Source organism: Zonotrichia leucophrys, chromosome 2 (assembly GCF_028769735.1).
Source record: "Zonotrichia leucophrys gambelii isolate GWCS_2022_RI chromosome 2, RI_Zleu_2.0, whole genome shotgun sequence".
NCBI lineage: Eukaryota > Metazoa > Chordata > Aves > Passeriformes > Passerellidae > Zonotrichia > Zonotrichia leucophrys.
The window spans coordinates 130,269,128-130,294,540 of NC_088171.1; the positions used below are offsets into that span (position 1 = coordinate 130,269,128).

The 25,413-nt window shown below is 36.2% G+C and overlaps 1 protein-coding gene across 5 annotated transcripts in view; it reads right to left on the reverse strand.

The window, feature by feature from the left end:
- VPS13B (vacuolar protein sorting 13 homolog B) overlaps positions 1–25,413 on the reverse strand; it is a 433,030-nt gene that overhangs the window by 334,408 nt on the left and 73,209 nt on the right. For all 5 annotated transcript variants that reach the window (XM_064706432.1, XM_064706433.1, XM_064706436.1 and 2 more), the window contains exons 15-17: positions 24,354–24,548; positions 22,714–22,838; positions 3,370–3,554 (exon numbers count right to left, since the gene is read on the reverse strand). In XM_064706432.1, the coding sequence (XP_064562502.1) occupies positions 3,370–3,554; positions 22,714–22,838; positions 24,354–24,548 (505 nt within the window). The remainder of the gene's footprint in view (positions 1–3,369; positions 3,555–22,713; positions 22,839–24,353; positions 24,549–25,413) is intronic.

Genomic DNA, 25,413 nt, shown 5'->3' on the forward strand with positions numbered 1-25,413 from the left:
CTCCTGCAACTCATGCATCTGTACTTGTCTTCCTATTAATTTTTGGTTTTCTCAACTTCTACTGCTTTTCTACTTTAACTCTTTCTACCTGCTTCTTGCTTTATATTCCTCTGCTGCTCTCCTCCCTTTTTATTAGGTGATCCTGTTTCTCCTGTTTTTCTTCCTTTACATTTTTTATTTCTATTTTCCCCTATATTATCTGTCTCTCTCCTATGGAATATCTTAGCCCATATTTTAAAGCCCATGTTATAAGTTTCAGTGATAAAACTGGAAGAGATGGCTGTGTTGGAAAAAACATATAACTAAAAGCCATAGCACAATGACTGCTGAAAAAGATCTTGGCTGAGAGGTAACAAAGGTTGGGGTACCACTTTTGAGTTCAAGTAATACTGAACTGATGTATTAAGGAAGCCAAACACTCTCAACAGCATCCGGCACAAAGCCCCAACAAAGACAACGAGCTCAGCAACAACTGTTTCTGTCCAATAATACCCTTCAACCACACACAAAAAGTGGCAATGCAGACATAAGCAGCTGACAAAGTTGTAGGCTTGGTAAACAAATGGCAAACACATTCAAGACTAGCCATGTATGAGGAGCTACCCAGGGAAGAAAACTTTCAAGTCACAGTATATCAGTGAAACAGATTGCTAGAACGGATCTGGGTGGGTAGCTAATGACTAGGCCATTTCCATAGGAGGACACATTTCATTCACAAATTACAAAACAAGCATGATGTTACACTGAGTATCAAGAATGTATAAAATCCTGTGAACTGCCTATAGCAGTCAGATTTGCTGGAAACCTCGGGATAACAGCAGACCATTACAAATAGAAGACAAAATATATAAGCCTTTCTGTATTTTCAGAATAATGTCACGTTTGGGAAAGCTTTTTTATTTACTTCTAACAGGAAAAAAATCAGGAGACATAGCTGTTTGTCCTGCTATATTTCTAACTAGTTAGAAAGATGGCTTTTAGAAGTTTGAAAATGTAAACATACAAGAAAATTTGGGCTGCTGTACTCATGAAACACATAGTTTATGATTCTTTGAAACAGCAGAATGTAATCAATTAATTTCAAGAAAAGGATTCCCTGAAAAATAGAATAAAGTGAAGGTAAGGGAATCTTTATGTATATGGTTGCTTTTTCCTGCAAGAACACTACAATTTAATATAAATATAGTCAGAAAAAGAAAAGGAAGGACAGTAAAGAGCAATTTAAAAACAAGTGTTCATACTTTCATTACTTCTAAAAAATTAATCAAAGAAATATTAATCCACAACACCATGGAGATGGAAACCTATTTTCCTAAAGTATTACTTGTGCATAGCCAAAACCAAGCTGTGCTCATATGGAAAACACAATACCATGGGAAAAAGGCAATCTTTTTCTTGAGAGTTTAGGTTACACAAGAAAAGCTCATCTGCTCACCCACAAAGATTCTCAAAGACACAGTGGCAGGAGGGGCAGCCCAAAGACCTCGCCAGGCTACTGCCAGCCCCAAGACAGGAGCCCTGTAAGGCCACTCTGTACCAGCCTAAAAGAGCTCTGGGGCATGCAGCAGCAGGCAGGAACTCAACACAAGGACTCGCAAGTAAAACATTCAGCAGCTTTTGTTTTATGTTGGAGAAGCGAAGCTGAATGTAAGTAAAAGTGTTTAACAGATGTGCCTTGTTTACTGACAAGTTCCTTACTGACTGCATTGTGCTCATAGTTACTTCATTAAAGAAAAAAAAGGAAGAAAGAAAAATGACAAAAGAAAACTTCAAATTTCAACTTCCCTGTGAAAATACAATCAAGTACTTTTAGAGGCTTATACACATACATGTTACTGTTAAAATATGTGGAAGCTGACCCTAATTAAAAGGATGACTTTCAGGAAGGCATGATATTAAACTGAATACAACAGTATTCGAATGAACACAGGAGGATTACAGAATCAACCAAGCCAAAAATTCAGACAAAAGGATTGACAGCAATCATTTCATAGCCTTAAACATAAAGCTGCCTTCAGTCTAGTTAATGCCAAACACAACTACAGAAGTGTAAAATTTACCAGGTGAAGCATTAAGCCATGAACAAGAGAAGATCAAAATAACTGCATTATATTGTTCATTTACTTTATTTGAAGTACTTAAAATGTGTGCTCCAGATTTCTATTCTGCACAGATACTGTTAGCAGAGTTGTTTCACAGTTCATTGCACTGATGGACTGAAACATGTTAAATAATAGAACAGGTTAGTTTGAAACTGTGCAAACCCTAAGAACATCTGAAGTGATCAAACAACTGTATTTTCAGATTGCTCTGTGATGCAGATTGTAAACCTGCTACCTTTACGAGTATCAGGACTTGAAAATAAAATGACACAATCCCATTCTTAGGTGACCCACACAGATTGAAGAAATAAAGACAAAAGTGACTTTTATGAAAGAAGAAAAACCTAATCACTTTAAGCACTTATTCCAAGGGTTGCAAAAAAATACAACAGTTCTTTTGCAACATTAGATCAACACAGATTTAACTTCAATAAACAGAAGGAGTGAAAAAGAAAAACGGAAAGAAATGCAGAGCTGAAAGACTTCCAGTGGTCTAATCCACCACTCTGCTTCAAATAATGATTTTCTGCACCTAAATCATTCTCTGAATACATTCTCAAAGAGTGGCAATGCTGGATACTCCAAAATATCTGTTATTCTTGTTATGGGTTTATTTACAACAAATAAACAATAACAGCTCTAAATTATTCTAGCCTGCATAGAAATTTTTAAAAAATCATTTTCTGGATTACTTGAAAACTCTGGCTTCCTCTGTACACTGGTCAAAATCCTTTATTTATTCCCAAAAATCCACGGGTGTTTAACAAAAGGATGACAGATAACGATTTTCATTATGCATGTAATCATCACCAGCACTTGCATATCTTCAGCAATTTCACAACAGTTAAGTAATATTTATTTATGAAATAATGAGAAACATCTGCAGCCCTTCTAAAGAATTCAATGTATGCCATTGATTAATAAAGCCCTTAATAATCCAGTTTCACCTCTGAATGATCCTGAAGTAACAACATTGTACCATATAAGGTTGCAAAAGTGGATGTTTCAGATGAGGGAAGCATGGAAAAATTATGCTGTATGGGAAAATGAAATGCATCCAGAAATTGGTGCCAAGGAGTGAAGCTGGGTGGCTTAGCTTACATCCTGGATTTTAAATATAAGCTATAAATACCCATATACACACAAAAAAAAATTCTGTCTGTTAGCTACTATAAGTAAAAAGCTGGATTTAAAGGATATAGCTGTATGGACACTCACTAGCAGTGCTCTGTACCACAATAAATAACCAAAAGCAACACATATTTACCTGAAGTTTGGAAAACCTCATTCAGCAAAGCTTCATTTACCACCACTGAACTGACATTTCCAACAGGATGACACCAGCTCTGATAAATAGTTTGAAGCAGAAGGGTTTGAGCTCTAGTTGCTTGGACTGTCAAATTAGGGAGCTCAAAAATGCATTCTGTTAGTGGGACATGAGCTCGCTTGGTCCTGTTTAAAATAAAAGAAAAACAGAAAATCATTACTCTGGCACATAAAAATAACCATTTTAAAACTTAGTCACAGAATATTAGAGTACAAGTAGTTAGTTTGTAAGGTTGGAACTGTGTGCTTATTGGATTTCTTAGATTAGAGCTGATTCTACTTACTCGAAATGAAACCTAAATAGGAATTGTTACATGATTTAACTTCATATCTCCCTCCAAAATGTGACAGAAAAAAATAATATATTTTTATCTAATTATCCCTTGACTTGAAAATATTAAATAAAAGCAATTCCATGTGCTCCCATTGCAATAAGAGCTACTCAAAATTATGCAGATACTAAAACAACCTGTTCAAAAGTTGAATGTTCCAGATTTTTTTATTTACAAAGCTTACAGTGCATCACTAAATGACATATGGCTAGAGACATAAAAAACATATAGACAATATTCATATATCAAAATACAAACAAGCCCACATTCTGTATTTTGCTAACAGAGCTCATTAAGTGATTCTACAATTTTTTTCCAATGCCTTATCTTTTAATTGGGGAGGAGCAACAGGAGGAGACAGGCATTCAACAGGGCAAAGTAAAGGACATTTGTTTGGGAAATAAATTCCTCTGTGACAATACAATCCACCACCAACAAGAATGCTTTACAAAACAACAGCTAAGTCAGCAGTTCATTTCTTCTTCCTAATTTACACACTATTACCTGAAATCAAGCAACAGACTGATTTGCTACATTCAACAAAAACTATCAATGTTTTTTAGCTCTCTCAGTTTGAAGCCTTTTCCTGTATCACGTTTTTAACATTATCATTCCTGCCCTAATCACCTCCTACTCCACCACTGAAATGTACTTTTTCTGCTATTTAGCATTATTTTCTCTAGTGTCCTACATGGCAGGAGGGTTGGAACTAGATGATCTTTAACATTGCACCAAATCTTAACCATTCTATGATTCCATGAAATTTAAATACTGATCCACGTACTAGCTCATTCTCATTCTGGAGCATCTCCTCCTTTAGAAATTTTAGGGACATGTTTAAAGCCCCTTAAAAATAAATAGTAGGTAAATGTTCCACTGAGAATCAGAGCCTCAAATGAGGCAAAGCTGCTGAAACTGCACACAAAATCCATTGGCCCTGAAGAAAAGCACGCTTTACTAAAATGCCCAGGGACTGAAAATGTCAAGACATGCAGACATTCAATGACTCTCCAGATCAGCAAAATCAAAATCTTCCAAGGAACTCTCAGAAGCAGCCATAATACACCACATCTTCTATCTAGGCCCAAAAGTACAGAGCAGGAGGCTCCATGAATTAAGAAGCAGGCAATTTATGATGCTCAAATTCTAAAACCTTCAGCAGCATGAAATGACACAAAATTCTGGTAATAAGGAGTAGACTTCTTGAATATTCTGCATCTGATTGTGAGAGTGGGCCTTCACCAAGACAACTGTGAAGAGAAAAATACTATATCACTTCTCAGACCAGGATAATTATGCTCTAGATGAAGAAGCGAAATAAAATATTCTAATATGCTAATACTTTTGGCCCATATGTGCAGATGTGACTTATGAAGCATGGTTTGGAAATAAGCATTCTGAACATCTGAAGACATCTCTCAACCACTGTGTTTACATGGTGGTACAGCTAAATATAATGTCATCTATTTCAATTTAGACTTGGCCATAAAAGCATTCGCCTCAAGTCCTAAACAGAGCTCCTTCCTTTAATTCCTTGTCAATACCAGCAAACAGCTGGTAAGCGAAAATCATCTTCTCCGGACCAAGAGGAATTAAGCTCAGTGTTAGATACCTACAGTAAAAACAAATATCCACAACTAACACTGTAGTCTAGAACCTTTTAAGGTAAATTGAAATGCATCAGCACTTGTACACACAGCAGACAGATATCCATTCATTCAAGACCTGAGGATTACAAATGTAATGTCTCTGCAGGTCACTGCTTCTGCCCACTGCTTATAAAGGGACGGTTTAACACTTCTCAGCTGGGATGTCTGCACCACAGATCAAAGTGTCACATAAAGCCCATCCACAATAGCCATTGCTCCTCACTATTTTATTATTAAAATAAAAATTGATTCTTATGAAAGAAGATACTCATGAAAGATGTTTCAGAAACTGATGTAAATACAGACGAAGGACAAAGAACAAACAAAAACAGATGTTATAACCTTCTGCAATAGTAATCAGTATTGTTTAGAATGAGGTTTTCCAACCTCATAAAGCTTGGAACCAGGATTACCTGTCTCAAAAATGCTGAGAATGGGGAGGAAACCAGAAACAAGACTGCCTCTGATTTGCAACTCATTTGAAGCTAATGACACAATTATGCTGCCAGCTTCAAATGCCATTTGCAGAAAAAACCACGAATGAAGGAAAAACATTTCATGTTTATATGGAAGAACTCAGCCTTGTGTTTGGTAGTAGAAATTTCTTTCATATGAACACACACCATGCTCCACAACCCCCCCTTCAAAAAGAGCAGTCTCCTGTTTGAATAAACCCATCCACCTTTGAAGTCTGAATTCACCTATAGGTACAGCATTTGGTGCTAGAAAAATCAAAACTCATTAGAGGCCTTTGAAGAACACATCTTGTATTAAGCCTTGTTTGGTTGGTCTTTTTTTTTTTGGATATTGTTTGTTTTAATAGGAGTCACAAACACCAAACAGCAAGCTAGAACAAAGAACTTATGTATGACCTGTTTGGGGGAACTCTGCATCTCCCACCTGCCTCATCTGCTGACAGCCAAGTACACACCTTTCTGGAGTACATGGCCAGACCCCATTCCAGGCTCACTTCTATCAACTGCAGCACAGCAGGTCACCAAAAGGGTAAGAAATCTCTGTACAAAACTCCTGAAGCTCTTCCTCTTTCAGTTTGAAGTTTAAACACACTGCAAATCTTTCCTGAAATGCTGTTCTTATAAAAAAGTACACAGCGTAGAAAATAACGTATCCAAACACATTTGAATTTAGCTGGTGTAAAAAAATCCATTTAAAAAAAAGCATTTTTCTAAACTTCAGAAAACTACCTAGTCTGAAAATTAGAACTACTTTAAGGAGAGATGAAACAACAACTGAAAATAATAACAGTATTAAGTCAAGCACATAAAGACAGATGCTGCCTGGTTTAAAAAAACAAAACAAGACAAAAAAACCAGCAGTAAAGAAAAACACTTGGACTCAGACACCCAACAGGAATAAAGAGCCTGGAACATATTCTGATCATTACTACCACACAAATGCACAAGAGGACACATGATCACTGCCTTGTGGATACAATTACATAAAACACGTGTCCCATTCCAGCTCCTCAGATACACAAGAAATGCTCTGAGCAAATGTACACACACATGACTGTAGCCACCCGAAGAAAAGCTCTGGGTACCATGAAAAGCACAGGTGGAGACTACAATTCTGAAATCTTTTCTGATGTCCATCCCAAGTTAGAATTTGAACTTGTTTTCCAAAAATTTCCTAGAGTTCAAATCTGAGCTCAGTAATTTATCAATTCAAGCAAAATAGGTGTGCATGAGTAAAGGAGTATAAAAGGCAAAAAAATGAAAAAGAAAATCCATTCCTGTGAAACAAAATGGTATATACAATAATTAATTTATTTTGAAAATTCATATTACATAGACAGCATAACCAATTTCTTTTACACAGAACTGAAGTTGGAAAACCAGCTATGCATTTTATGGAAAGCTTTAGCTTGCATTACCTAGAAAGAAATGTAATGCATAGTGACATCAGATTGTTTCCTGGTATTCCTATTTTTCTTAAGTCATGTAGTGTAATCCTTTATTATTTATCTCAGTATGGAAGTGCACTGTTACATTTCTCTTTTCTGGTATTTTTTCCTTTTGTTATCCTTTTAAATAACGTTTTCTCTATTTTCCTCCTTATTTCTGAATACTATTTGGCAGGATTACAACTAAGTATTTCAGAACAAAGTGTTTAAATATTTCAAAAGATGCATTTCCTAATGTAAAATTGGGAAGGAATCAAGAAGGTAGAAACATTTTTCAGCAAGCTTCAGAACGAACATGACTTGACAATAAGTCCATCTAAACACATTTTTATTAACAAATTAATGTATTTCAGAGGGAATCTGAAGAGCTGGGAAAATCACAGCATATAATATAGCAATGCAAAAGATTTTGCTTTAAAAGTCTGACTATTCAGCTAATACATACTACAGCTACTGTACTAACCTATGCTACATTCAAAACTTAAAACTTTTATATAAAATTGTCCCTTAGGAGCAGTAACAGCATATGCATTTTTTTTTAACAATATGCAAATTCTACACTTACTGTACTTTAACAATCCCATAGGAATAAAGTCTTCTGGTCCTTTTCAGATACATTTGGAGGAATGGGAAGTTGAAAATAAATCCTTTTTTATAGAAAAAAAATATCAAGGCGGGGGAAGCATTTTACCATGTGTGCAGCAAATGTTCCTTAAAGGAAATTTTTACTAGACCCGGCTAGTGATGAAAGTACAATTATAATTCAGGATTTATTATAATAGTTCTGAAACACAAATAATGCATTTTAAAGATCTTAAAATGTAAGTTTGCCACCAACCTGCACCTGTTAATATGGAAAATACATCATTAATAAGGTATTGAGCTATATTTAACCAAGTTTTATGACCCAAGAGATATATTCAAGTAATAAGTGAAAATACAAGTACAAATAATTTTTTCAGTAAACCAAATCAGATCTATGGTTCTATACTGTATCATTAAATTTGCATTAAGCAACTTCATATCAAAACTCTTCACCTTATTAAAAAAGTTGTAGCACATAGTTTGGGTCTAAAAACACTACTTAAACTGCATTTTGGAACTGCAATAACAAAAGAAATAATTATTTCTCGAGTCTTTACACTCAAGAGTTAAGATGCAGTTCTGAACATATGTTCATTTAACTGAACAGGTTAAAAAACTACCAATTCAAACACTCTTCTCTAGGGGAAAATAAATCCTAACTAGCAGGATAGGCTACTCATTAAAGCTCAACTTGGACAAGTTCCAGAATAAATTTAAAGAAATATGAACAAGCAAGTCTTGCAGTGTAGTGGCATGGAGTGAAAATGAATCTGTCCTAATTAAATGATTTTTAAATACTCTTTGGTTGTAGCCAGTTTGCTGACAAACTGTAATACAGACTTGCTGAAATATTTTAATAAATCTGGCGTACCATTAAAGAAAATAGTTTTCTTTACTGTTTTTGAACAAAAACATGAATTGGTCCTTATTATACAGCATGCATAGGCACGAATGTAACCAATCCATGTAAGTTCACAGGCCCGTTATGAAATATTTTCAGTTTGTAGACTTTAGAAACAGCAACTCATTCTTGTAAAATCAACACCTCAGAATGATTGAAAGAATATAGTGGTGAACAGCTGGATCCAGAGGTTTATACAGAGTCCCCAACTGCAAAGCTGGAACCTGCAAAATGTTTGAAAAAATTTGATTTTTGTTATTACTCATATCCTGTACAGTAAAACACGATTAGTTCATTTTTTCCAAAATAACAAAACTGGTAACCTGCTACTAGAACCTAGCAATTGTGCCTTAGAAGAACCTGAATGTAATTTAAATGTCCAAATAATTTCAGTCAGCATTTGCACACCTTTCCTCTTAGGCAACCAGAAAGTGCATGCTGTTTTTATAACACATGAGCAAATGCTTCATCTACATACCTACATCAAATCTGTATTTATACTTAATCTGATGTTTGATATCTAGTTTTCAAAACCAAAAATTTTGATCCTTTTTCTTAACATTTAAGTAACTATGATTATTATTGTAAATGAAACAATGTCTAGCTCCTTAATGACATATATCAAACCTCTAAAGGTACATGTAGGAAGGGAAATGGACGTATTAGGAAGTATTACTGGTCGAAATGCCAAAATGAAGTCACTACTCACAAAAAAACCCAACCATATCTCATGTCCACATTTACTAACACAATTTTCAGTCTTCAGAGAGCAACTTGCTAGAGGACCAAGTTAATTACTATCAAAAAAACTCCAAACAATTAAACTTGCTTTAGAACACTTCATTCCAAAAACACCTCCAAGACTGATGTCTTCAACTTCTGCTCTTCTCCAGTCTTCACTTAAGGCTGCCTGGTATCTGACATCATCTCTGACATGAGAATTTTCAGGAGTTGCAGCTGCCTAGGCTGCTGTAGGAAACACTGTTCATCACACAACTTATTAAAAGGGAGAGAACAATGAACTTCAATGTTCACCAATTTTTTTTCAGTAAATCAAAATATTAACTTGATATTGCTGAAAATTTTAGATATGGGATTAGAAGAGAAATATGCTAAAATTTCAAAATGGACTTCTGTATAGATTTTTTAACATAAATTCTGAAATAAAAGTTGTCAGTGATGAAAACATTTTTTAAAGTGTTCACTCACATGCAAACTTCAAAAAACTCCCACAGATTTCCTTGAAACAATTGTGAAAACAAAACAATACAGTCAGAGTACAAACTTAAATGTGGCTTAGAAAATGAACAGAGGCTATCCATTCTCAATTCTCAATACAGTGTGTGTTTTAATGGAACAATAAAATTCAGCTTTATACAGCACAGCAAAAATGAATGCATATTACAAGAACAAAAGCTATGAAATCAAAAAATTTCTAAAATGAAAAAAATCTTGAAAAAATCCCTTTTAAGCAAAGAATGCACAACTCTGGACATGTTAGAAGCTCTAAACTTGAGTTGCTTTTAAAATAACTATTCATTTTCTATCTTCTATTCTTTTCTATCTTCATTAAAGTTATGATCATTAGATTAAAAATTATGATTGCTACATGCAAAAAATAATACTGGTTTGTAATGCAGCAAGAAGTGAGAAACAGTGACCTGTGCTATGCGACACTTTGAAAAGAAAGTGTGCAAGAAAAAACAGACACCTGAATGTGAAGGTAGGAAAGTTCCAATTTCCCCCAACATGATTTGAGCCTTACAAAGCTTCTGATGAGTCCTTCTACCTGTGGATTACGTGTTTCAGAAAGCAGGCAAGAAAGCAGTCTATGATTACTTCTAGCTTGGTCATTGGCTATGTGCCTCAAAATGCAACAGATCTGAACTAAAAATCTGTTGATATCAACAAGGGATTAGGAGTTTTCAGTCTTATTTTTAAACACAAGACAAACTAAAGTGGCTGTTGAACATCTTAAACCTGTAGCTGCATTAGAGGAACATTTAGGATGTTCAGATCAAATTCAGCTTACTGATCATCAATGGGACAGATGCTAGGGATTTGAACTGCCATGAAACTGCAAGTCGACATCAGTCACTAATTGCTATTTCTTTTTTTGCAAAAAACTCTTTTTCTAGGCACTAGTTAGTAATTGTCTCCAGAAATAATCAAAGTGACATGATATATACTTCTTAATACATGAAAGAATAAAATTACAAGTTCCCTGTTCTGAGAAGATAACAAGCAGACCTCAGTCTTCTTTATGTATTTTATGTTTTGATGTGTGTAAACCATATATATATGAAGCATAAAGTTATATCTTTAAAGAACTGCATCTTCAGAACTCTACAAGGTATAGGGTGGAGGTCTGAAAAAATAAAGGGGAAAAAAATAAACTTTCATCATGGAATGCCCTCAGTGTGAATTCAGGACCTTTTTTAGTTACTTACACTTCAAACATCCAGTCTTTCTTTACTTCTGTAAGAAGGTCTAACTTTTTTACTTGGATCTAGGAATCATCCTGTTGTTGATGGTGGGTGTTAGTGGGAACAAGGGAAGGGATTTGACAGCTGCATTATGTTCCATAAAATCCAAATATAAAGACCATGAGAAAAATCAGTATTCATCAGAGCAGCCAAAAATCAAAATATATTACAAACAAAAAATAGCCAGAAGCAAATCTGGAAAGAAGCAGGGACATTCAATAGGGAAGCACTGGCTTAATGAAGGCAGTGCAAAGGGAATCAATCATGTAAAAAGCAGAGAACTTTTATATCTATATTATAATTCTGTCTTGTATCTTTCCCTGAGAAAAAGATCCTGTGAGAAAAATCAGCAATGCCAAACTCAATGCCATCCATCATCACCACTTATCTTGTAGGTAAATAAATGTTAGTTGTGGGTGGGGGACAAAAAGGAATCAGCAGACCCTTGCCAGTACTGTAACTAAACAGCTGCAGATGAGCAAAACCACCAGAGGTGATCAGGTAAAAGTTGCCAGTGGCCATAAACCTCCAAACCACAAAGATCTGTGTTTACTAAAACAAAGCAAGTATTACTCTTTTTTATAGCTTATATAAACCAGTACCATTGCTTTGGATACTACAGTGTATCCAATCTCAGAGCCACCAGGGTGGTTCAGGCTTTGGGGAACAGGCTTCCCACAGCGCAGCCTGCTTTACTGTCTAGGGAAGTAACCCCATCCTCTCCCTTTCCCTCTCCTCTTTCCCCCTTCACACAATCCCAGAAGCAGCAGAAACAGCCATTAAATCAATCCTCTAAATCTGCCACACAGAACCATTTGGTTGCCATTAGCAGGTAAAACAGGGAGCCAGAAGGGCTCAAACATGCTGGTGCTCAGTGAGGAAAACTGCACTGACAAACCCAGTTCAAAGGTCTTTTTGGGAACTAACACAGTTTCAAATTCCTTCCTAAAGATTTAAGAGCTGAACACAACCCCAGCTTCAAGTAAACAGCAACAGTAAAAAGATCTCAGTAAAAAAAAAAAATTGTCCAAAAAGGTAAGTGGGCTATGATTAGGGGGCTTCTGTGACTTTCTTCTATTAATATCTTGTGTATGTTGTTTATTTTCTTTCATAAACAGATAAAATATTTTGGTGGGGAAAAAAGGACACATTTGCACTGAGAGAAAAAAGGTTACTTGAAATTATGACAATTTTTTATAGCTTGTTAGAGCAGTAAGAAGGTGCATGTCTGCATTAGCAAAACAAAATTGTTGCCCTAAATGGACATATCACAAACAAAACACACAAAACTAAAAATAAAAAAGAAGCTGTACTTCTGTATCTGAATTCTGTCAAATCCAAAAAGGTAAATCACAATGGTTGGGGTTGGAAGAGTGATCCTTTAAATCCAACCTCACTGCTAAATAAAAGGACTTAACTCTGTCCCTTACAGTACCTCAAAAGCCAACTCCACTATCCTTTAAGAGAAAAGTTACAATATTAAAAAGAAGTTGCTGGAAACAGGGAAGCACAGGGAAAACAGGGAAGTTTTGTTTTTCTGATTACCAGAAAAGCCTTTAATATAGCAAAGGATGGATCAAGAGTGTCTTCAACAGCAAGGACATGAATGGACAAGGCGTGCTAATGGTTCACATGAACACATTGCATAACTGCAGAAAGAGTACAAAGACTTGAAAATTATTATTTTGTGGCCTCATTAAGTATCAACCTCAAAAGAATTTTAAAGGCTATCAAAAGCTATTTAAAGCAAAACATTAAATCTCAGTAAATGTGTAATACTTTATACTTCAAAGGCTACAATTACTGCTAAATCTAAATTTACCATCTTTAAGCATTGACTCTGCCATTACTTTACACCATTCATTCCTCAAAAATAATACAAGCTTTGAAGCAGATTCTAGAGATCTATTTTTCCTGTGTTCAGTGTTGATCTATTCACTGTGTCTCGTAACATCTATTTAATTAACTAAAAACTCCACAAGCCCTTGTGAGTCTTCAAGATCATCAAAATTATCACACACAGACATAATTACCATATTGTCAGTAAAACACATCAAAAAGGTATGTTCTTGTATTATATATAAGCACAGCCAAATCCAACACATATGCAAAATCAAAGACATACAAGTACTTTCATAGCAACAGACTAAGTCACTGACATTATAAAAGTCTCATTTCCAATTGATCGTTTAAAATATGGAAGTCAGGTTCTAAATTCTCTCGCTCTCCGTGGGTATTTCTTTATTATCTAATAAATATTCTAATCATGTTTACCAAATATTTCCTTCTATTCAATTGCTCATTTTGCAATCAACCACTAAACTCAAAGAAAAAACTAGTTAAACATCAGCAAAGAAAAAAATCATTTTGGCTTTTGTTTAAAAAACCACACACACTATAATGAGAAAAATCTGATCAATTGAAAAATGAATCCACGATTTTTGTACTGGTGTCGGAACTAACAATCCTTTTCATTTCTTACATTGATGTCAGAAGTATCTTCAACAGGTATAATGATTTCCAAATCTAATAAACAGGTTTTATTCTCGTATTTTTCTACTTAAGAGCTTCATATTCCACCTGAGCCTGACTTTACTTGTTTTCTTTCTATTTTGTTTGTTCAAATGGCCCTCTAACATTCCCATCGAAAACACACCATACTAAAAAATCTTGCTCATAAACTGGGAGCTGGTGTCCTTTAAAAGATTAAAACATAATAAAAACAGACAATTCTTACCAAACATACAGGCCCAAATGGAGATCCAAGTGTTTACATGAATTCAACACTGTACCTCAGTACTCCTGCAATGCTGTTCCTCAGTTTGTACACCTGACAGGTTACTTTAACTTCCTTTAAAAGGCATTGCTAAAGAAACAGTACCAAAAATACAAACCTATAAACAACTAGGATAGAAGTGATTGAGGAAAAATGCTGAGAATGCATATTGTTTGTGTGTAAGGAAACAAGCACTCAGCTCAGAACCAAAGAGATTCTGGTCTAATAGAAGGACTATCCTATGAAAAAGAAAAAGCACCTCTAGGGTCACAGAGGGAACAAGCACGAGGAGAATACAGCAAACAAATTATACTGGACACAGGACAGTATGTTTCTTCCACCTACAGATGAACACAGATGCAGTAAAGATGCTAAGGTATCATGGACAGCTGAACATCCACCTGAGCCTTTATATTTGGGTTATTTGAGTCAAGATAAAAACAGTTTGTTTTTTAATAAACTGTGTGCAGTCACCATTTATCATAGGTATCAGCTTCAGCTGAGTGTCACATTAATCTGCTTGTAAGAGAAGGTGTACCATTTAACTCTGGTTTCTGGTACCTCACTTCAGGTGGAAGTGATGCCTACCACTTGAGAGTGAAGATCTGTAGAGGCAAAAAGAGATATGCTACAGCTTGGCCAGCAACATGACTATGTTCCATGAGCTTAATGATGGCAAACATAAAAAGAGAAACAAAATCAGTAATTCTATATTCTATACAGGCATATAGCTTATTCAAGAAGTAAACACACAGCTTTGGTGAAGGTGGCTTATTTGGTACACAAGGTGAATAATCCAGTATAGTTCCCTGGAGAACTATAATAATGAATGAAAGGCTATTTTTTTCAAGTTCTTTTATTTAATGACTACAAATTCTTAAAACAGTGCTTTGAATTCTATCAACTCCCATGGCATTATCTCAAAAAGAAGACGCAAAGAAAAAGGTGAAAGGTAAGTGAGCAACTGCAACACTAAAGTACATTTCTTCAGAATTCTGTGTAATAACCAGCCTTTGATTTGGGCTGGCTGACAGAATGCCACCACACTCAGTCTCAGGGTCCAAGTTTCAAGCTTGCCTGTTGGCCAGCTATGGAGGCTGAGTGTGATGACCTGTGCTGTGTACTGCTGACCTGTTCACTTGAGCTGCAGCAGCCTCAGGCCAGGACCTCAGGCTGGCACTTTCTCCAGCAATGCTGAAGGGACCAAGCATGTCAGAAGCTGTCCTCAGTCTGAAGCCTCAATACATGTCCTTCTTAGATCTAATTTAATTTTTTTCCTGCCTTTTGGGAGTGGAAAGGAAAATTACAAGTAGATATGTGTATATGAACTGAGAGACAAGAAAACACCCAGGTTCAGAGCTACAGATGGGTTTCTAGTAATTTAGCAGCAGAGATGCTAGTGCAGAGACTATTTCTCTTCATAATTCACAGATTCACTCACAGGCAGAAAAAAAGACACCAAACTACAGATAAAATTCTGGAGAAACAAAGGACAAACTTTGTGTGAAGAATTACCACTATTGCATCTTTCTAGCCAGATTCTACATGGGTAAAGCATCATACGAGAGAATTTCTAACAGGTCCTTTTATACTGACAAGCGTTACCACTAAGAGAAACAGAATTTCTAAATATATCCAGTACAAAAGAAATATATATCAGGGATTCAGTTTTTCCTTAGGATCTATGCTATACAACAGCATTTCAGCTTTAAGACTGTGTTTTTAGTACCTTTCACCAGTCTCTAATCAAAATGCAGCTTCAACCCTGAGAATCGTTCAAATTTTGAAATACCATTTGCTTGTTTCTAGTACAAATGCCAGCAAATCCTGATGGCAACACTTACAAAACCCAGGATTAACTATTCACCATGTGCAATCACTTTCCCTGGACAGATATTAGTTAATAAGCTTAATTTACTTTCACTGAAGAGAGGTGACAATTAATTAGTCTAAATAACTACACTGGAAACACTCCCAGTGACTACCCTTTAGTGTCAACTCTGCTGAATTTCCTCCTCACGGACAATACTGAACAATACAACTGCTTCCAATTTACATTGATTATAACTGCACTTTCAACAGATTTGCTGAATGCTGCCTGCCACATCTGCTGAGAAACAGTAACATTTGATCTGGACTTGATTTAAAAAAAAAAAAATTAAACTTGAGGGTTGCAACTGAAGCTAATTTGTTGTTACACTAATCAAGCTGCAAGTCATGTACTCAGAATGCAAAACCCCTCAGAATGCAAAACCCTTCCTGTTCCAAGTGCTTTTCTTGGTAACCAACAACAGCTCCTTCCAGAATAGTGTAGTTGAAAAGTGCCCCAAAATGTTCTTGTTGAAACTTAAAATGTTCATTATCACTGCAGATTAGAAATGTTCTACACAAGTTCTTCAAGCATCTTCATCCTTATACGTAAGTGTGACCCCCTTCAATTTTTATAAAGCAAGATATGTTAAATCAATGAGAAGTACTTCTGTTTAAGCTTTACATCACCCTACATTAGTGTTCACAATATGCTATACTATACTGCCACACTTACTCCTCAAACACTAAGATGCACAGTAAACCAAACTTCTGAAAGTGTCAGTGGTAAGTAATGTCCTACCAAAACCAGCTACCAACCAATTTTTAAAAAGTGTGATTTAGTATTATGTTCTTTGATGCATTTTCTAGGCAAGAGCAGAGAAGTGGACAACACTGAAGCAATCCAGCACATTCCTTCCTGTGCTGTTCTGACTGTTCACATGTGAGGCACTACTACACAAACACCCCTGCAGAACACAAAGGAACGACTGCTGAGCTCTGCTTTTGCACAGCCCCTATCACTGGCACATCTCAACAGTTCAAACAGGTTCTAACATGTGCCAGATCTAACTGCAACAATGCTGAGGTGGCTGGAACTCCCCTGCCCCATACACTGAATGCATCTGTTCAGGCATTCAACCCCAGATCTTTTCTGTTTCAAAGAATATCCCAAATTTTTATCTGGCAGTTAAATTCAATTACTGACATAACTAATAGCCACAACTGAATGCTACAAAATGAGTTTCATGTGTTTTCAACCTGTTTCTGCTTCTGACCCAAGAAATGAGCAGGCCCTTCAACAGCCCATGTGAAATGCAATCCACACCAAATCTAAATTGACATTCCTCTTGATCTACTGTGACTAGCCAATAAAACAGGCTGCCAAAATCAAGACCTAAGCGTCAATTTATGGGAAAACTTCCTAGATTTATGATCCAATGCTCACAGTTTGTGGAATAGTTGGGTCTGTGTTACCTGCCAGTAGGATCTGCTTGACTCTTACTAGCACCACTGCATTGAATGTCATGACAACTACATCTTGTACTCTCAAGCTCACAAATCTACTATGGTTTCTAGTCCTAAACAGATTACTCCACTGGACTTGCCCTGCAAAGATGTTTAATTCAAAAAAGTAGCACAAACAGGCAGTTAACCTCATTCTCCATTATACACTTCTAATCCTTTCTTTGTTGAGCAGTAAATCCTAAAGATCTCCTACTGTCACGTCAGTGGTACCTTGTTGGTAAAGGCCAAGTCAGCAGAACCTAACTTCCTTGCTAAATAGCTTCTTACTGTGTAAGAAGCCAGATCTTCATCTACTACTCTGCTTGCAGATGAACATGAATTGCTCTCCCCCTTGTCAATTCACGGGGTTACCATTAAATGCTCATGGTATTTACAAGATGACCCCTGAAGCAGACACAAGCAGATGCACATCCTGGCTACACCCTATAATGACTTTAAAAATTGCAAAATGAGTCTAAGAAAGTATTCTATAAATAAGAATACAACTGTGTGGCATACCAGGTAAATAACTTTGATTAAGTGACAGATGTTTGCCTTGTAAAGGACATGTGATGCAAGAAAATGAAAGTAAAGCTATATAAAAATACAAACATTTTTACAATAACAAAAGTTGGAACAAAAACATTTGCAGTAGTAATGAGGGAGTTAGAGTCCTTGGGTTTGGTAATGTTGATATTAAAGCTAGAAAATAAAAGAGAAACTAAATTGTGTGTACAAAGCAACAATTATACCATGAAAAAATCAAAATAAAAGCAAGGAAGTCATGGAAGAAAACAAAATGCTGATGTTCAGGTTGGTGAAAGAATATTTCTCAAAATCTTTGCATAATAGTTAGCCAAAAGGCAGTTATAACCTGATTTGCCAAACTACTCTAAATGTAGCAGATTCTAAGGACACAGTAAATGTTTACCTTTACAGTTAAATCTGTGTTGAAATATTAAGTGCAGCTATGCTATATAAATGTTCTTGAGAGTTCATAAAAAGAGCCTACAGAAGATGCACATTCATTTCATGTGAATAGCACTACATCTAAATTTCCTAAGTGATCTTTCAGAACCCTAAGTGCACATATTAATAAAATGACTGTGTCAGGTCTGTAATTCACAGCTTTCACAAGCGAAACAAGTGACAGATCTCTGGACAGTTGAGGTGCCCAGCATATGATACATGTGACTGCCTTTAACAGCAGAGCAAAGTTTTAGCTTTTGTCAGCTTTTGTCAATAATGATTAGCACTTCAATAAAAACACTGAAGAAATGAAACTACAGTGCCAACCCAAATCAAATCTCCTGTTACCAAAAATCCTTCTTCATCAGAAAGATGAATCTTGATGGAGACTAGCATGCTGCATGTACTTAAGCTGAAATATATTACTTAAGACAGTCTGCAGAGAACAGCTCAAAAGAAAGAATCTTTGCAGAAACTGCAAAGCATCTCAAAGACTGTTCTTTGTTAACTAATAATTACTGAGATCTAATTGCAAGTTTCTATTCAAGTTTTTTGTTCTGACAGAGTAAAAACTCAAGAACAACCAATTATATGCTCTGTACTTTCTAATAATTCAAGTGCAGACCACGAAGCCCTAGATAATAATTTACCCAGCAGGTCCTCAACCTCTTTATAAAAGACTAATTCACACACTCAAACTTAACAGGACTAGCTATTAGTCAGCTCTGTACTGGTGCTTCCTTGAAAGCAGCAAACAGCAGCTATTGCTCTGGTATCCAAATAACAAAGAGGGGACTCACTATCAAGAAAACAGATCTCCTGAAAGCAGACTACAGGACCAAGAAGCTGAACAGAAAGGAATCAGGGATAATGATGTCACCCTCATTTATAACTTCATTCTACAAGAGCTCACAGTCTGAAAATCTGCCACAGGTAGAGACAGTGAGTGAGAAATTTCCTACAGACCTGATATAGAAAAATAAAAACATGAGTCTGGAACACTAGTTTAGAGAAGACAGGTTAAGAAAAGCAATAAATAACACACATAACTAGACTGATACCTAGCTCAAAATATAGGGAGAACACTTCACTGTCAATCAGATACTGGAAAAATAAAAGGAAGGCTATTACAAATCCATATTCTGTACTGTTAATTTGGCATTCCTCAGAAGTACAGTGAAGTGGTATTTTAGAAGTGATAGAAGGTTACAACACTGAAGTGTCTCACACCAGATTACCTCATCTGTTACCAGAGACATTGAAGCCAAAAGAATAAAAGAAAATCATCTAATTCCTCTCAAGATTTCTGTTTGGCAATAAACATTCTTGTCATTCACTCTAGGCTTTTAACCATATTCTGTTAATTCTCAGTTGGTTTTAGACATCCTCCTGAAAGCTCTGAAAGTTGCTTTACAATCTGGCATGCAACACTACATAAAGCAGTTGTAAAATATTGACATTAACATTGTATTTTGCATCTTGTTACACTTGACAAAAACAAAAGACCAGATGGTTTGTACTTTCCAATAAAAACAGATTAGCTATGCAATTTAAAAGATGTCCAAGACTTAGTTAACTAGTGAGTTTGAGCACATTTCTTTTATACAAAGAAAGTGTACTAGTTGAAACTAAAAGAGACATCAATCTGATAGGTAAACAGCACATTATGACTGTTTACGGGCATTTACTAGAATTTACTGGACTGATGCTGCTGAAATTTTATCTGTTAAAACAGCCTGCCAATGTTTATCAACTAGTTTTAAAAAATTAATATTACTACAGTTTAATACACTGTATATAACAGTAACTTTTAGATTATTGTACTGAAACTAGAAAAGAAACCTTTTCTACTGATTTATGTCAGAAATAAAGTTGAGATTTTCACTGCTAACTCAAAACATACTACCTAAGGGATTCCATAACAGTTCATAAAATGTCTTTGTTTTTAAAAGGTATGGTCTGTGGTATGTATTTTCTACGAAGAAATAGAAGAACACATGTAGCATCAGATGTGTGCACTTTAAGAAACTCTGGAATGTGAAATCCACAAATCCAAATAAAGCAGGTGGTATAATTTGGGAGGGAGAACTGAATTTAAGTTTAATGACATTACCAGGTTATCCTACCAGACTAATTCTCACTCACTGCATGACTTCAATGAAGCTCTCAGTCCTCATGCTGATTTCGATTTAGCTGAAGTGCTATTTGATGTGTTTCATCTGGACTTTTACTCACTTCAAACTACACTTCATTTAACCAGGCTGCTGCTCTACTCATTTGTTTTTCTACTTTATTACTCACAAATTGGTGTTGCTTAGTTTAGATAAATGGTTGGACTAAGTTAATTTTATAAAGTTTTTTTAAATTTCATTAAGCAATAAATAAACCATAGAAAGAGATCATATCAGAGGAAAAAAGTGAGAAAACCATCAAAAGACACCAGACCACAGTACCACAGAAAGTGGTACAATATCTTCTCATAAATGCCAATAGATGGTTTGCTGTTTTAAGGCAGGATCAGGGCCCTGCCTCCATTCCCCAAAACTACAGCTCCTTCCAGCTGGGCATGCATGGTAATGCAATGCAGCATGGTAATGCAATGCATTTTTAAAAGAGAGAGACAAAGAATGTGAGAGAGGCAGATTTCACAAGACAATCCAAGAATGCACGAGAGAGAGAATGTAAGGATAAGACCAGGAACATGAGATAGAGTGAGGGCAAGTGTTAAACTGCACAAGGACAAGCACAAGAAACCAAGCATGAGCAAGAGATGGAGCACAGCAAGCCCATGCACACGCAGAAGAGCACAAGCACACATGAGAAAGCAGCAGCACTTGAATACCATTAACTTGTCAGATGACAAATTTATTTAGAAATTCATCCCTAAAATAATGTTTTGATTTTTGCACAACTAAGCATGGGGTTTAGAATATAGTGAAGAAATGTAAGTTTGCCATTCAACACTAATTTATTCATGCAGTTTGCTAACCAGGATTACTAACCAGAGCTTAGTGTTAAATGTGAGATAACATAAGGAAAGGCTGTCAGTTGTAAAGTCCTGGAGTACTCTGATTAGTGCTGATAATAGAGTACCCTGGAAATATTCTTTTTTTTTTAGTCAAATGGTACAACACAACAGCAATTAATTCGAAGTCATTAATACTTTTGTAAACTATTGATAGAAATTATGACAAAGTCAGTTAGGCTGCTACCACCTGGTGGTGTGCTGATAATGCTAAAACCCATTTACATTTAATATGGTATCACAGCTTATGAAAGAAAAATTAGTACATTCTGTATGTGACACTAAGAACAACTATAGAAGTTGACTTTTTTTGTATAATCCATTAAGGTTTCACAAACAGATGTATCTTACAAATTAGCTATTCAGCAAAATGTTTGAAGCCAAAATATTTTGAAATTAACATACTTTTTTATTTTCTTGTCACTCTAGGTAATTTTTTCTGCATGGATTTACTCATAAAGCAGTATTACAGACTGCTACTACTCAAAATGAGGGATAAAGAAAAGTAATACCTTGTCCAAAATATTGCCAAAATGGATTTTTGTGAAAATAGTTTTTATAAATGCAACCTATCAATATAAATTATTGCATACTGCCATTTATGACCACAAAATTTGAACTGCAGAGATGCATTTAAATAGTGAATTTCCACTGCATTTATGGCTAAAAAAAATTATATAGCACATTTCATAATAAAGTACAGAACTGTTTTCAGAAGAAAATATTTGTATTTAACATCTGAGCTACAACAAATAGTTTACACTTCCAACTGTAATGAGAAACAAATAAAAGTGTAGCAGAAACACTGTGGATTTGGGATGCTTGGGGGCTTTACCCTCAATTTGTTGCTTTTTATTTGGTTGAATTTAAAAAAGAAAACGCTGACCTATTCAGATCAAACATCAAGCTTGCCATCAGTATGTAACTTTTGTATCAGCTCAAGAAAGAAAGGCAACTGTTTCCAGAAACCTACGAGGTCCAGAAGAAAGCCATGCACCACAGGGCTTCTTCTGTATCACAGAATCTGCAGAGCAGGAAGGGACCCACAAGATCACTGACCAGAAGTGACTGGCCCATACTGGGATTGAACCTGTGACCTTGGTGCCATTAGCTCCAGGTCTCTCAGCCAAACCAGGTCTAAATTGTTTACTGACAACTATCCTTACAAAGAATCCTATGAATGATAACACATGTAATAGAATATGAGAGGACACAGAGAAGTTTAGGGATATATGCAAAGCTTGGCATTTTTAAATCCTTCATTAAAAATTCAAAAGTAATTGTTCACATGACTTAATCACACTGTACAGGCTTAATACTCACCAATATTTTGGAAACTTGATCAGCTTGCCATAAACAGCAGTACTGAATGAGGGGATAACTGGAACAGGGATGCAGTATAATCCTTTACTGTCCAAAGAAGTCAGTGCTGCTTGAAAACCAAATATCTGGAACAAATGCAGTTGGTCAAATAGGTATATTATCATGTGACTAGATTATGTTCAAGATATTTTATAACATATGTACTTATACTCAGTAAGTATTAAATAAATTGTGTATTATTTTTAGAGAATTCCTTTTACCCAAACATAAATACAGCTACAAAAATCTACTACAAATAATGCCCTAAAAATACACATTAAAATATTTTCTTCACTCAAAAAATGTTAACTACGGTCAGCTGAATTTAAAAGAACACCAAATTACTATTTTTCAACTCAAATACTTTAATCTATATCCTTTAAACTTGCAGATTACATACTGCCTTTCATACAAATTAAAATCACTTTGAGTAATTATAACAACACTGTTAGTTACCAAAGAGTGGTATTGGTATTTAAAGAAATTAGAACCTTTCCTTCAAAGCTTTTTTTATTAATAAGAGCCTGGCTACAGAAAGAATCATCACAGGAATTCTTTATGATTTTTCCCTATTCAATATGGCAAACAAACTGTTGTAGACTTGTCTTTTAACATGCTGTACCATTCACAAGAACACAACAACTCAGCCACTATTAAAGCTAGCAAAAAAACCCTTTAAAACCCAAAGCTGATGTCCAAATTTTGCTACTGTTTCCTCAAGAGAAAAAAATCCTCTCAAACTGAAAAACATACAGATGACCTGCAGTACTGCAATTCCAATCACTTTAAATGTGACATGTCACCCAGAAAACTGAAAGCTTGCCATGCAATTCTGAAACACAGTTTCTTGAATGCAGATAATAAATATTTAAATTTTTGTAAAATATCAGCGTGGAAGTGAATAGATAACGGAGACATTTACTAAAATTCACAGTAGTCATATTAGATATTTATATTTTAGTAGCACCCAAAAGGTTTCAAGCTTCCTAAGCACATCTTAAAAGGCTGGAAAGGCCTGCTTTAAAACTCCTCTGCAGAGCAGATGGCAACTGAACCATCTCAAAACAGTTTTACATATCTTAAGCTTCCCCCAGCCTCACAATAAGAACTCCTCTCACATAATGCATCTTTAATTGAAAACATCCAGAGATCTATCCTCTTAAAATGAAAAACAATTAAATTGTTTGTTAACAGTTTTTGATTGCATATCTTCACTGTGATGGGTTTGCTCTATCAACTACCAGTAGTGACAGTTTTTCCTCCTAAATTCCCATCAAGTTTGTACGTTTGTAATTTTGCAGCAATCTACAAACCACAGGAGCATTATCTCAGATGAGGAAAACAGTTTCTTTCTGAATAATTCTATCTTGTCACAAGGACCTTGGGGCTTCAGTTCGCACTTTCCTCATATGAAGTGTGCAGTGTATATTACAAAATACTTGGCTTGAGTCAGAAGCAGCAATCCCAGACAACAACATTCTGTGAAATGTATTTACACTATGGCACTTCAGCTGAAAACATCCTCTCAGGAAACCTGCTAACCCTTCAGATTAACTGAACATACATGATGCTCTCAGCACACATCTCAAGCCCTCACTGACCTTCAGATAGCAGTGCTGGTAGCAGTAGTGCAGCAGGTTGTCAGAGGGCTGCCCCAGGCTGCTGACCACATGCACCAGGTGCTCAGCGTACATGGGCACCGAGTGCTCCAGGTTAACCTTGTCCACCAGAATCCGCACGGAAGGTAAAGGCCGCAGGGGCTGGAAACTCGCAGCATTTAACAGCCCACTCAAGTTCTAGGGCAGGGAGGAAAAAGTATGATGTCATAACTTAAATGTATTATTTATCATATCTGTATGTTCTTACCCAAACACACAAGAAAATCTACAAGAAATAAACTAATTACCGTTACCATGTCATTATACTACAAATCCTCAAATCTTTCCAAAATATTTCCTTTGAAGTCAAAAATAATCAACTTTTTATCTGGAACTGTCTTGGGTGCAGGTGTCCAGGTGCTGGTGGCACAGGGGCAGATTCTGTGAGAGGACACCAGGGGCTGTCCTGGGCCAGGTTTAGCCTGCTCCAGACAGTGCTGCAACAGCCCCACCACAGGGCACAGCTGAGCTCCTCAGCCAAGCTGGGGGCACCTCTGTGCAAACACATTTTAGAACGGGCAAAAACACCACACAGGCTGCAAAGACTCAGAGAATAAGTGAGAAACAGCAACATGAAAAGGAAGGTCAGAAAAGGACAGCGAGGCCGTGGTGCTCCAGACACCAGAGCCGAGCTTCTCTTGCAGCCCATGAAAGAGACAAGACAAAAGCAGACATCCACACTGCAGCCCATGCAGGGCCCCATGCTGGAGGAGGTGGATATGTCCTGAAGGGCACTGCAGCCTTGAGGAGAGGCCATGCTGGAGCAGATTCTCCCTCAAGGAGTGCAACCTGCCAGAAGGACTTGCACTGAGGGAGAACAGCATGAGGATGAGGGAATGGCAGAGCTCAGCTGTTACAGACTAACCCCCATGGTCCATTCTCCATCCTCCTCTATCAAGGGGTGGGAGGTAGAAGAGTCAGGGAATGATGGAGTGAAATTGAGTCTCAGGGAGAAAAGGGGCATGTTGTTTGGATTCTTAGCAATAAGTGAAATTAATTGCCC